General features: G+C 34.8%; 1 protein-coding gene across 19 annotated transcripts in view; it reads right to left on the reverse strand.

Moving 5' to 3' along the window:
* USP15 (ubiquitin specific peptidase 15) overlaps positions 1–14,178 on the reverse strand; it is a 129,441-nt gene that overhangs the window by 58,943 nt on the left and 56,320 nt on the right. For 14 of the 19 annotated variants that reach the window (XR_014081914.1, XR_014081916.1, XR_014081912.1 and 11 more), the window contains exons 5-6: positions 8,778–8,923; positions 3,994–4,055 (exon numbers count right to left, since the gene is read on the reverse strand). Coding sequence is in view for 9 of the 19 variants with exons in the window: in XM_081588936.1 (XP_081445062.1) it covers positions 3,994–4,055; positions 8,778–8,923 (208 nt within the window). In the remaining 10 variants the exon portion in view is untranslated. Of the gene's footprint in view, positions 1–3,989; positions 4,056–8,777; positions 8,924–14,178 lie in introns of all 19 variants that reach the window. The other 5 variants (XR_014081917.1, XR_014081918.1, XR_014081920.1 and 2 more) reach the window with 1 other exon arrangement.

The following is a 14,178-nucleotide window of genomic DNA, read 5'->3' on the forward strand; positions in this document are numbered from 1 at the left end:
CAGAGATCCTATGGCCTATAAAGATAAAAATAATTATTATATGTTGTGTTGTGATAGTTGCTCAGTCGTGTCTTGACTCTTTATGACCCCATGGACTGTAGCCCTCCAGGCTTCTCTGTCTATGGGGCTTCCTCAAGGCAAGCAAGAATACTGGAGTATTCTCCAGTATGCCCTCCTCCTGAGGATCTTCCCAACCCAGGGATCGAACCCAGGTCTCCCACATTACAGGTGGATTCTTTACCATTGGAGCCACCACAGAAGCCCAAGAATGCTGGAGTGGGCAGCCTATGTCTTCTCCAGGGGAACTTTCCGGCCCAGGAATTGAACTGGAGTCTCATGCATTGCAGGTGGATTCTTTACTAGTTGAGCTAAAGAGTATTGAACTATATGGGTATGGAAAACACCTGTTAATATTTACAAATTAATTTTATATTATACAGTATTGCTGAATTCTCTTAGTTCTAGTCTCCTGCTTTTGGATTTTATGAAGACAGTATTATTATGTGCAAATAGTGTATTTTATTTCTTTTTAAAATTTCTAATCTTATTTAGTTTGGGTTCAAAAATTATCAATTACATGTTTGCTACAGATTTTTAGACTTATAGGCTTTATCAAATTAGGACAATTACATTTTATTCTTAGTTTTTTGAGAATCTTTTCATATACTAGATGCTAATTAAAAATGTTTTTGTATTTTTAATACAATAATATTAAGTAATAATAAACTATCACTTGGCAATTTATGACATACTGCTATATTGTATTTCTCACATTTTATAGTGAATGACTACTTCAACTTTTCATGTTTTAATATTTGGGTTTCCTATAAAACTGGCTGATTCAGTGAAGAATAGGACTCAATTGTACTTCTGTGTGTATCTCTGGTATAGCACCTTCACTTACCAATATTTACTACATGTGTATAGTGTGTGAAGTATTATATAATAAACAATGTTTTCTTTTACAGAAGCAAGTAACTATAGCTGTTTAAATAAAAATGGTACTGTGCTAGCAGACAGGAATGAACATTAATAAAAGAAAATATTAATATGTAGTTTCATCTCTTAGGTGAGTATCAGTAATTTTAAGTTGAAAAGGTCTCTCAATCTTTGAAATTCACGGGACTTTTATATTAACCCACAACATTTCTGTAACTTCAAAAGTTATGTAAAGCTGTAACAAGTATACAACTATCTAAAGATAAGCTAGAAAAAAAACATTAGTAGTTCTGATCTAAACACTAAATGTGAATATTCACAAAGAAAATATTCCTAACTTCTAAAAACTAAATGCATCAAAAAATCTACATGATTCTACCATGTTTTTTTTTTTAGTATCTTCCTAAAATAATTTCTACTCTTGTATTACATCCAACTAAGTGGAGTAAAAATAAAATGTAATTAATATACTTGGGCATATTCCCACAAAAAATTTAAATAAACCTCACAGAAGATAAAAAGGGCAGAGAATAACTCACTAAAGGTATATTTTAGTTCTGAAGGAAATTAAATGGCAGGCTGTTCTCTTTTATTAGCTACGTTAACAATGACTAAATTATTATAAATTTAACAATCGTTATTTTAAGAATTTCAAAACACAAATTCACAATCTTTCATCAGAAAATCTGAAATTCCAAAAGCTTTGAAAACTTAAAAAATTCTCCATGATTCACTTAAGGGCAATCTAACCTGAACTGATATGAGCTATTTATACTCCTTATCTTCTTTATCCTACTCAGTGTGAATACTTGATGAATACTAATGTGCTTAACTATGAGAGTTTCCCTGGACATTACAGAAATAGTAAAACAGTAAGTGGCACATGTGACACATTACTTCTCAAATGTCTACAAAGTAGAAATATTGAAATACAACTAGCCCTAAGTGTTTTTGATAATGAAATGTGGATCTGAAAATCCTAAAACCTGTAAAAATACTTCCTCCCATGCAGCATGTTACCTTTTCACTCTGTTGATTGTTTCTGTTACTGTGTGGAAACTTTTTAGTTTGATACATAGTCCCTTTTGTCTATTATTGCTTTTGTTGCTAGTGCTTTTGCTGTCATATTCAAGATACCACTGCCAAGACCAATGTCATGCTTTATAGATTCAGCTCTTGTTTTTAAATCTTTAAACAACATATGTGATAAGAGGTTAATATCCAAAATATCAATATATAAGAAACTCATTACAATTCAACAGCAAAACCCTCAAATAAGCAGATTAACAAATGGGCCTAGGGCTTGTCTGAACAGACACTTCTGCAAAGAAGGCATACAAACAGGTAATAAGTATGTTAAAAAGATGCTCAGTATCAGAAATCATTGAGAAATACAAATTAGACCACAATGAGATACCACCTCACACCTGTTAGGATGTTTATTACCAAAAGAACAAAAGAAAACGAGAGCCAGCAAGGATGTGGGGAAACTGGAACCCTTGTAAACTGCTGCAGTGTAAAACGGTATAGGCACTACGAAAACAGTAAGCAAGTTCCTCAAAAAATTAGCACTAGAACTATCACATGATCCAGAAATCTCAGTTCTGGGTATACATACAAAGGAAATGAAATCAGTATCTTGAAGAGGCATCTGCACTCCCAAGTTCATTGCAGTATAATTTAAAATAGCCCAGATGATGGAAACAACCTGAATGTTTGTTGATGGATAAATGGATAAAGAAAATATACAACAGACTTTTATTCAGCCTTGAAAAAGGAATGAAATCATGCCATATTTGATAACATGGATGAACCTAAGGGACAGTATGCTTGGTGGTGGGTTAGTGGCTACGTCGTGTCTGATTCTTTGTGGCCCCATGGTCTGTAGCCTCAATAGGCCTTCTCTGTCCGTGGGATTATCCAGGCAAGAATATTAGAGTGGGTTGCCATTTTCTTCTCTAGGGGATCTTCCCAACCCAGGAATCAAACCCATGTCTCCTGCACTGGCAGGCAGATTCTTTCCACTGAGCCACAAGGGAAGCCCTTGTTACTATTAAGCCCTGCAAAAAATGACCTTGTTCCTATAGACATCCAGCCCAAAGGCTTTGTTAATAGCATGGACTGTATTTAAATAATGCAAAAATCAGAGGAATTGAAATTCTGCAAAGGATAATATAAGTAGGCTATACAATATAAAGATAACTGTATTCCACTTCATGATAGCTATCAAAGACTAGATTTTTTTCAAGAAGGGATAAGCCCATATGACTGAGGATAGTATGTCTGGTAAAGTAAGACAATTCACAGAAAGACAATACTGTGTGATTCCACTTATACGAGGCTATGCAAACTAGTCAAACTCATAGAAACAGAGAGTAGAATGGCGAGTCCCAGGGGCTGAAGAAGGGAGAAATGAGGAATTACTGTTCAACAGGAATAAAGATTGCTACATGATGAATAAATTCTAGAGATCTTCTGTAGAACAATGTGCCTACAATTAACAATACTGTAAGTGCACACACTTAAAACTTTGTTAAGCGCGCAGATATCGCTATGTTTTCTCACCATAATTAAAAAAATTTTAATAGAAGATTTCTAATTTTTTCATTGCTTATTTACCATCAGAATACTTAAACTCCTCGATCTCTACTTGTCCTTTTATACTCTATTTATTTAAATAAATAAAAAGTATTACTTTCACATCAGATTCATTTTGATAAAGAATATTCTTTTAACAGACACTTTTAAAAATATCATAAAAAGCTTGAAAAATATTAAACAAAATGTTTAAAGTGATTTGATTGTATTAATGCACCATTACATTTATAACATTTATACGTTATTTTAAAAGAAATTAGTATTGGAAAGCTTTTAAATTACAGCATATTAATTTAAGCACAAATTTAGACAACTCCTATGCTGAGAATAAAACACTAAAGTATTAACAAGTTAAATATATTTGCAATATATAATTAGGTTCTTCTATCATTCTATATTATTTGAAATCAAAGCTTCAAAATCATGGATTAAGCCATAAAAGGTGAGAGCACTTACTTAGGAGTAGACGGACCCCTTGGCCATGTTCCATCTTCATTTTTCTGTTCTATCACTAACACCTGCAAATAAGACAATAATAGAGTGTTTTTCCTTAACGCTGAAGTTAAAATAGCTTAAGAAGATTAGCTGTATATGCTAAATAACTAAAGTAACTCTGCAGTGACTTATAGGACACAGTAGACAAGGTGAAGAGGTATTTGCACTCTGATTACAAAGCGGGTCAAGGGAGATAAAGAGACCTTGAATATAAGACGTCGGCGGCAATGACAGAAAGAAAGTAACAAACTACAAGGAAAATCATTGGTTCTATGACTTAAAGCATTAAAAAAGCTTAAACCAAGTTAATAGAAGTTCTTTGAATTTGGGGAGTATGCTTTCTATTTGTTGCTTGTAAAAGTACTGTGCAAAAAACAGATGCTCAATAAATGGTTACAGTTGTTGTTAAACATACTGATCTCATATGATCTCAGTCAACTATTGTTATGCAAATACTGAGGAACAGAGACAAAGACAGTTCCAAATTACAGATTATATATGATTTGTCTGGGGCTTTGAAATTTGTCTTTACTTACATTATCGCTGTATAAATTAGAAAATCTTTTAAGATATAAATGATAGAACCATGTGTGAGAATCAGACTGCAGTTCCCTATTGCAGCACAGTTAGGGTACACACAAATCACCTCTAACAAATGAAAGGTACAGGCTGAGGTGAACTGTACTTTATTTTAAAATAAAATCCCAGAATCTTTTTTCATTATTTTCCAATCTAAAAAAGAAGGCTCTCTTCCAGTTTTTAGTAGGGGTGAGTCTGTGCAAAGAAGAAAAACCAAAATAACTTAACAAAAGAAATTAGTGATCTCTACAAGTTAGTATCTAAATTTCCACAGGAAAACTATAATTTAGAAAACTTGCCTTGAAGCAAATTCAAGGCATTAAAAATTTGAATATATTCTACACTACATATTCATTTTTACTAACTCTTTTCTTAAAGTTGCAATTTTGTTACCTGTTCTATATATTCTTAGTCATATACTTCTTTATTGATAAAATAATTTTTTAAAAAAATTTTATTTGGAGGATAATTGCTTTACAATGTTGTGTTGGTTTCTGCAGTATAAAAACGTGAATCAGTCATAACAAGGGGACATATGTACACTTAGTAATATACTTTTGTGGACTATATGTTTCAGGCAATTTCTAAGTTGGCATTTGGATCTTAACCATGTAAAAATGTAAGCCTGATTCAAAACACATATAAAAACGAAATAGTGATTTAAAAAATTCATGGAACCATGTTGTCGATCAGTTCAGTTCAGTCGCTAATATGCTAATTAAAACACTAATGGTTATCTTTGTGTGTGGTGTGTCAGTTGCTCCATTGTGTCCAACCCTTTGTGACCAATGGACTGTAGCCCACAAGGCTCCTCTGTCCATGGGATTTTCTAGGCAAGAATACTGGAGAGGGTTGCCATTTCCTCCTCCAGGGGATCTTCCCAACCCCAGAGATCGAACTCGCATCTCCTATGTTTCCTGCATTGCAAGCAGATTCTTTACCCACTGAGCTATGGGGGAAGCCAAAGTTACCTTTAAAAAAGTTATCTGTAAAAAAAATTAATTATTTCCTACAAACAAAAAGCACATGTGAGGGACTTCCCTGATGGTCCAGTGGTTAAGACTCCGTGCCCTTGGTGCAAGGAGCACATGTTCGATCCCCAGGTGGGGAACTAAGATTCTTCAAGCCATAAAGCTTGACCAGAAAACAGAAAACAAATTCCCAAAACACACATGAAGTATAGGTAATATATTAAGAATAGTGCACTGAGTGTCTGCCATTCTGACACTTCCCTGATCATATTCCTCTCCCTACTTACCACTGGCAATTAATCATTATGCTCAATTTCTGGTTTAAGATGATACAGTCATATATTTACATAGTTTCACATGTTCATAAAATTGAGTTTGCTGAGTAATTTTTAACTTCTGAGGAAAGGATTTCCTGTGCTACAACTTATAACTATAGACATCTAAGTAAAAATTATACTTTATTCAAAAACATATACACATAAACTTTGTCTCTAGCAGCACTTAAATCAGCTATAAAGCAAAAGAGTTTAGCTATAGAAAATGTCAAAGGTATACATTTAATATTTTTGCTTACAGTTTGTTTTTTAAAGGAAGATCCTAAAGCTGAAGAATCAAAAAAATATTTAAAGCTCAACTGTAACCTTTAATCCCAAGCAGTATTTGTATTTTAAATTCCTTTTGTCTTTACAATTAACGTTGAATGCCATCAGATATACTAAAACTCATTTCTTTACTCAAATGTATAATTTTCTGGATAAAATTTTCATTATTCATGGTTGAAACCTTAACTAAAAATGAAAATATTTTTTAAAAGATTTTAAGATTTAATTAAATTGAACATACACATACAAGAGAGGTAAAGGCCATCTATTTTGGGAGGCAAACTCATCAACAATGTATCTTTGTTCTACTTTCTAATGAGGATACTTTCTATTTCAGTAAGAAAAAAAATTCTTTTAAGTCTAAGATAGGGTTCAGTTCATTCATCATCATTCAGAAAATAACTGGTACAAAATCTAGAAAATTTAACACATTTTCTCTGAACCATTTCTATTTCAACAGATCCAATGCCTCTAAAGATATTCTATAAGAATGTTTAATAAGATATTTAGTCTTCTTATTAAAATAATTCTGTCATCTTCGTTCTGATAAATGCAATCCTATCAAGAATATCAAATTACTTAAATTCTCTAAGCCTCAGTCTAATATATATGACAAGGAGAATTATAGCCATTACACAGAAGTCAATTACTGAAAGGATTTAAAGAAATAATCCTACATATTTTAAACTGTACTCCTGGAGCTACCTCATGGCCTGATAGATGGTAACCTCCTTCTACTGGAACAGAGAAAGAGGAGTTGGATGGCTAAGGAAGGGAGTGTTGAGTAGCCAGTAGTTCCAAATGTCTCAATCAGCTTCAACTGGATAACTCCTTTTAATTGGAATACATATTAGATTTTGTAAGATTTTACTTAAGAATAAAATGGCTAAAATAAGTGTGAAAATCACTGTTTTACAGTTCAGGACAATATTTGATTATAGTAGGAACAATTTCCATCACATATCAATATCAATTTTAAATTAACACAGAACAAAGCAAAAACCTCTATATATTGGAGCAGCAGGCTCTGTGTTAGGTATTAAATATAGGTCCTATTTAGGACACAAAATCCAACCAAAACAAGGACTTCATAGTTTAGCCAGGGAGCCTAATATATAAATAATTGAAGTATACAATGAATGATACATGCTTCCCTGGTGGCTCAGACGGTAAAGAATCCGCCTGAAATGCGAGAAACCTGGGTTCGATCCCTGGGTTGAGAAGATCCCCTGGAGGAGGGCATGGCAACCCACTCCAGTATTCTTGCCTGGAGAATCCCCATGGAAAGAGGAGCCTGGCAGGCTACAGTCCATGGAGTCATAAAGAGTTGGACATGACTGATCAACTAAGCACAGCAAAGTATACAATGAATGATACAAGACATATATGTAAATCATTATGGAAGTTAAGGGAGAAATTTTTTCTCCAAAGCAAAAAAAAAATCCTATGCCTCAGTTAGATACTGAGATAAACAGATCATGAAAGGCTGAAGAAATGATCTGACATTGGAATTTGAAGGATGGATAATCTGATCTGGTTAGATTACATGATAGGATGGGAAGCTTCAATATTTGGATTTTTAAAAAGAATTTTATTTTGGATGAATACGGGGATTGGGTAGAAGGGTAAAATGGGCAGATGAAACAAAATATATGAAAGAACAAGAGAAGAGAACACCATAGTAGGCTTAAGGACTGTAAGTAGTTCAGTTAGGTTTTGTTAGGAATGCAAATCAAAAGGCAAGATTAATCAAAAGATGCTGGAAGAATATGGTAAAAGGATAAACCATGACTTGCATGCTATGTTAAGGTGCTGGGACTTTATTCTACAATTGTTAAGGAGCCAGGGAAGATTAGTGGAAAGGAAATAATAAGGTTTACATTTTAGAAAGGGTATTCTGGCAGAAATATGGAAGATTGAGAATGGACATGAAAAGACTGGAAGCAGAGGGATTTGTTAAAACATTACTGAAAGATAAAGGCTGGGAATGGAATAGAGATTAAAGAGAGAGTTGGAAGGAAGAGTCAGTAAGACTTGCTGATTGTGTCTAGAAATCTTCATTTCTCAACATATTCACTTGTTTGGATTACATCATAAAGAAAGACCAAACTGGGGGTTGATCCCTTCTAACAGGGATTGGCAAACTACAGTTCACTTAGCTCACTGACTGCTTTTGAAAATAAAGTTTGTTGGAACATAGCCATATCTATTTTCTACATATTGTTTACCATTACTTTCTTGCTACTACAATGGCAAAGTTGTGGTCAAGACAGAGATCATATAGACTGCTGAAACAAAAATATTTATTATTTGATCCTTTACCAAAAGTATGCTGATCCCTTATTATATTAGTTATTTGTCAATGGAAAATAATTTACTTTTAAAAAGCAGGTTATTCTCAAGCTCAAGGAGAGAAGAAGTTATAATTAGTGTATAATTAGTGACCAGCAGGGATAGAGAACAGATAAGTTAGAAAAGAGGAAATCAGAGATAGTAGAACCCAGTGTAGATTGTCAGGATAGCCATAAAGTTTATGAGCCTCAAACGCTTCATGTATAGTATGCTTAAAATAAACAGTATTGCTAAACAATACCTGTCCTTGGTATAAACCAGCATCCTGAATGGTGCTGTCTGGTTTATTCAGTGGTTCAAATGTATTACTCATGTATTTGTTCCACAATCTGGTCTCCTTTTCATCTGGAATATTGAAGATTTTTCTTATTTCCTTTTCAATTGTATCTAGATTTAAGGAGGAAAGATATGTAAATGTAGTAAATATTTAATAATGTACACATAGAGATAAGTGCTCACTAGCATAAAAATACTAAATTTAAAATACTGTTAATAATAAAAGAGAAGATAAACAAATATGTAGGAAATATATAAAACAATCAAGTTTTTGAGACTGGATATACTTTCTAGGAACAAAATGATAATTGTAACTCTGACAGATAATTACTTGGGGAAATTAATATCTCAAAGGTAAGAGTTCAATCACATAATACTAAAATATAGTTTACACTATACAGTATGCACTTTAACTTCTTACACATTATAAAATTAATGTATTTTCTGATGATATGTTGGTGTTAGAAATTAAAGTATGATTCAGACATGCCACAGGATGAAAAGTATTTGTTACAACAAAACCAATTTAAGAATAATTTATATTAAGCTGAACATAATTTACAGTTTAAATAGCTAATTGAAATTAAATAGAATATAGAGACACACAAAAAAGTGCCTTCTTTGAAGAGAGGTTGGTCAAAATCTCTTGATTCCAAGGTAACACCATGTATCTTCCTTATTTCTAAAGCAATTACCTGAGTGGGAGAAGTCGTTTTTAAAAACCTAGAGCACTTTATCTGCTGTAAAGTAAGATATAGGAGTCTCTACATGTTTGAGAGTTATTAAGTTTTGGTACCATATTTAGATGAATCTTTAAAGTATTTTTAAACACTGTCAATAACTCACCTACTTAGATTCAAGAAAATTACACTTAAAATATTTTATAACATATGAAGAAATATACTCCTAACTTTTAGAATACTTGATTAATTTTGGACAAAACGTTATTAGTAAAATACTAAGTCTAACAATACATGTTCTCTTCAAAAATAAAATCCACACCTATCCTACATAATCAAACTTAGTTCACTAGCACTGTTTATGTTCTACTTAGCTTCTAATGCTCTTTAACAGTCTTACAGTGAAAGAGTTTAATTAAGGCATTAATTACATAGTAAAGATTACAGTGTACTTCAAAACTTAGAGCAAACTAGCTAGAAGACTTAAAAAATTACATTAAATAACTATATTGTTAATACTGCTTTCTATTTTGGCAGCACTGATTTTTTAATTGAAGTGTAAATTTATATAGCTGCTGCTGCTGCTGCTGTTAAGTCGCTTCAGTCGTGTCCGACTCTATGCGACCCCACAGACGGCAGCCCACCAGGCTCCGCGGTTCCTAGGATTGTCCAGGCAAGAACACTGGAGTGGGTTGCCATTTCCTTCTCCAATGCATGAGAGTGAAAAGTGAAAGTCAAGTTGCTCAGTCGTGTCCGACTCAGCAACCCCATGAACTGCAGCCTACCAGGCTCCTCTGTCCATGGGATTTTCCAGGCAAGAGTACTGGAGTGGGTTGCCATTTCCTTCTCCAAAATGTATATAGAAAAATGCACAAATCGTCAGTATATAATGATGAACTTCCAAAGTGGATGTAAGCAGTACAGAAAAACAGAAAATTACCTAGGAAGGAGGCTATAGGAAGAAGTCAAGGAAGGGAGGTCATTTTACTCTTCTTATAAAAATGAATACTTGTTTCCTGATTGAAGAAATAAATCTTGCTCATTGAAAAAATTCATAAAATACAAATAAAATGCCCCTCCCCAGAGATAACCACTGTTAACATTTTGATATTTTTTCTTCTAGGCATTTTTCCTATTAATACATACCTATTTATATGCATAATATATACAAGTAATATGGAAATGTCCCCTTTGATTTTGAGAAGGGTAATACAAAGGCCCTGAGATGGGGATGTATTTGGCATGTTTTAGAACACCAAGGTGCACCAATGTAGCTGAAGTGGAATTTTGTTGTTGTTCAGTTGCTAAGTTGTGTCTAACTCTTTGTGACTCTGTGGACTGTAGCCCACCAGGCTCCACCGTCTATGGGATTTCCCAGGAAAGAATACTGGAGTGGGATGCCACTTCCTTCTCCAGGGAATCTTCCCCACCCAGGGATTGAACACAGATCTCCTGCATTGGTAGGCAGATTCTTTACCACTGAACCATCAGGGAAGCCTGAAGTGGAATGAGCAAGGTGAAAATAAGAGCATCAGGATACACACTGTAGGATCATACAGAATTTAGGTAGTTATGAAAGCATTCTGCTTTATCTGATTAACAAGAGAAGCCACTGAGGAGTTGTGAGTAGAGAAGTGGCATGATCCAACTAACATTTTAAATGCTCACTTTTGCTGCTAGTAAAGAACAAACTAAAGAATGTCAAGGATGGGAGATTAGGCTACTACAGAAATCCAATCAAGGTGGTAACAGTGGAAGCAACATTAAGCCATCAGACTAAAAACAGAGTCTAAGGAATGCTTAGAAGTTATGTTGCCAGATTATGCAGGTGAGAAAAGCAAAGGGAATCAGAATGATGCCAAGGGTTTTAGCTTGAGCAATCAGAAGAGTGCAAGTGATGATTAGGCAGACAGGGAAAAATAACAGAGTAGTAGGTTTTAGGGGGAAGAGGAAGAGTTTAGTTTCAGACGTGTTATCCTTAGATTTTCATCAGACACAGATGAAGATATGAAACGGCTGAAATTGGAATTAAGGAAGAATTTGAGTAGGAGACACAAGATATCAATACATAGAAAGGATTAAAAGCCAGGGTAAAACATTAAGGAAAAGAAAGGAGATCCAAGGACTAAGCATATCACACTGATGTTTTGAGGTCAGAAATATGAAGAGAATCTTACAAATGACTTCGAGAAGTTGCAGCCAGTGAGAACTTGTGCCCTGGCAGCCATGTGAAGAGAAAATATTTCTAGATGGAAAAGTAAGTAAGTATGTTAATTTTTGCTGGCATGCTAAGATATGCTGAGTACATCATGCAAAATGCTGGACTGGATGAAGTACAAGCTGGAATCAAGACTGCTGGGAGAAATATCAATAACCTCAGCTATGCAGATGATATCATCCTTATGGCAGAAAGTGAAGAACTAAAGAGCCTCTTGATGAAAGTGAAAGGGGAGAGTGAAAAAGTTGGCTTAAAACTCAACATTCAGAAAACTAAAATCATGGCATCTGGTCCCACCACTTCATGGCAAATAGATGGGGAAACAGTGAGAGACTTTATTTTCTTGGGCTCCAAAATCACTGAAGATGGTGACTGCTGCCATGAAATCAAAAGATGCTTGCTCCTTGGAAGAAACGTTATGACCAACCTAGACAGCATATTAAAAAGCAGACACATTACTTTGCCAACAAAGGTCCATCTAGTCAAAGTTACAGTTTTTCCAGTATTCATGTATGGATATGAGAGTTGGACCATAAAGAAAGCTGAGCACCGAAGAATGATGCTTTTGAACTGTGGTGCTGGAGAAGACTCTTGAGAGTCTCTTGGACTGCAAGGAGATCCAACCAGTCCATCCTAAACAAAATCAGTCCTGAATATTCATTGGAAGGACTGACGCTGAAGCTGAAACTCCAATACTTTGGCCACCTGATGCGAAGAACTGACTCACTGGAAAAGACCCTGATGCTGGGAAAGATTGAAGGTGGGAGGAGAAGGGACGACAGAGGATGAGAGGGTTGAATAGCATCACCAACTCTATGGACATGAGTTTGAGTAAGCTCCAGGAGCTGGTGATGGACAGGGAAGCCTGGTGTGCTGCAGTCCATGGGGTCACCAACAGTCAGACACGACTGAGCAACCGAACTGAATTAAGACAATGAAGACTTCACAACCACTGGATTTATTAATGTAGAAGTAATTAGAGACCATCACAGAAGCAGAATCAAGGGAGTGATAGGTCTGATCTAGTGGGTTTGAGAGAGAATAGGAGCAGAAGAAGTGGTAGTCAGAAAACAGTTTGCTTAAAATGATATATGGCAAGTGCAGTTGTAGATAATGTCAGCCTAGGGTGTATTTATGGGAATTGGTGATTGAGTCTGAGTGCAGATCAAGATCACCAGAATGAGAATGTCAAGGTATTGAGAAGATGTGCATATTTCTATACACATTAATCTGACAATATCAGGCAGTTAATGAAAAGGATAAAGAGATAAAAAAGTATTAACACAGAAAACAAATAAAATTACTGTGACAAACATTTCTTTTTTAAATAAGAAAGTTAAGCAATTCTATTAATAAATTTTATAAACAAATCACTTTTCAAATTTTATAATAAAAGTTATTTTTCAGTGGTATTGAGAATAAATAGAAATATATTTTATCTTTCTTACTGAAACATCTTCAATATCTAAATATACCAATTTAGGGAGAAAAATATTAAAAGGCAGAGTGTTTTGGCCCTGAACATGGTAAATTAGTTAGATCCTACCTATGGCTGCCATCATTTTTATTATAAATCAATGCAGGCATTATTAGCTGAAAATGGAACATTTTATTAATTTGGTAAAAACTGAAAACAGGTGCTTATATTTTTTAATTCTGTTTGTATAATTTGTATACTGTAGTCAATTCTAAAGGAAATCAGTCCTGAATAGTCATTGGAAGGACTGATGCTGAGGTTGAAGATCCAATACTTTGGCCATCTGATGTGAAGAACTGACTCACTGGGAAAGATCCTGATGCTGGGAAAAATAAGGCAGGAGGAGAAGGGGACAACAGAGGATGAGATGGTTGGATGGCATCACTGACTCAATGGCCATGAGTTTGAGCAAGCTCTGGGAGTTGGTGATGGACAGGGAAGCCTGGCATGTTGCAGTCCATGGGGTCGCAAAGAGTCAGACATGACTAAGTGACTGAACTGAGCTGATATTGCATTTCATGCACATAGCTATTTTGACACTTTTTAGACAAGATTGTGGAGAAGGAAATGGCAACCCACTCCAGTATTCTTGCCTGGAGAATCCCAGGGACGGCGGAGCCTGGTGGGCTGCCGTCTATGGGGTCGCACAGAGTCGGACACGACTGAAGCGACTTAGCAGCAGCAGACAAGATTGAGAAAAAAATATTCAGGGAAAAAAATATACATCTCATATTTCCTTTCTTATCAAATTCTTTATTGTTTCAAAACTCACTTGGTCTAGAAAAACAAAATCAATCCAATTAACACTTGCACAGATTGTGTAAAGCAGCAAATTAAGAGGTGAGACTCTGATATAAAAGGTCTAGTTAAGGAGTCAAAATACTGGCTCTATCACCTGGTACCAGGGTCAATCTTCGTAGATTAGCTAATCTTTCTAAGCCTAGGTGTCATCATCTTTAAGATGAGGGTACAGTAATGTTGAGGTTGAAAT

Source organism: Giraffa tippelskirchi, chromosome 4, assembly GCF_054371585.1.
Source record: "Giraffa tippelskirchi isolate mGirTip1 chromosome 4, T2T-mGirTip1v1.2.pri, whole genome shotgun sequence".
Taxonomy (NCBI): domain Eukaryota; kingdom Metazoa; phylum Chordata; class Mammalia; order Artiodactyla; family Giraffidae; genus Giraffa; species Giraffa tippelskirchi.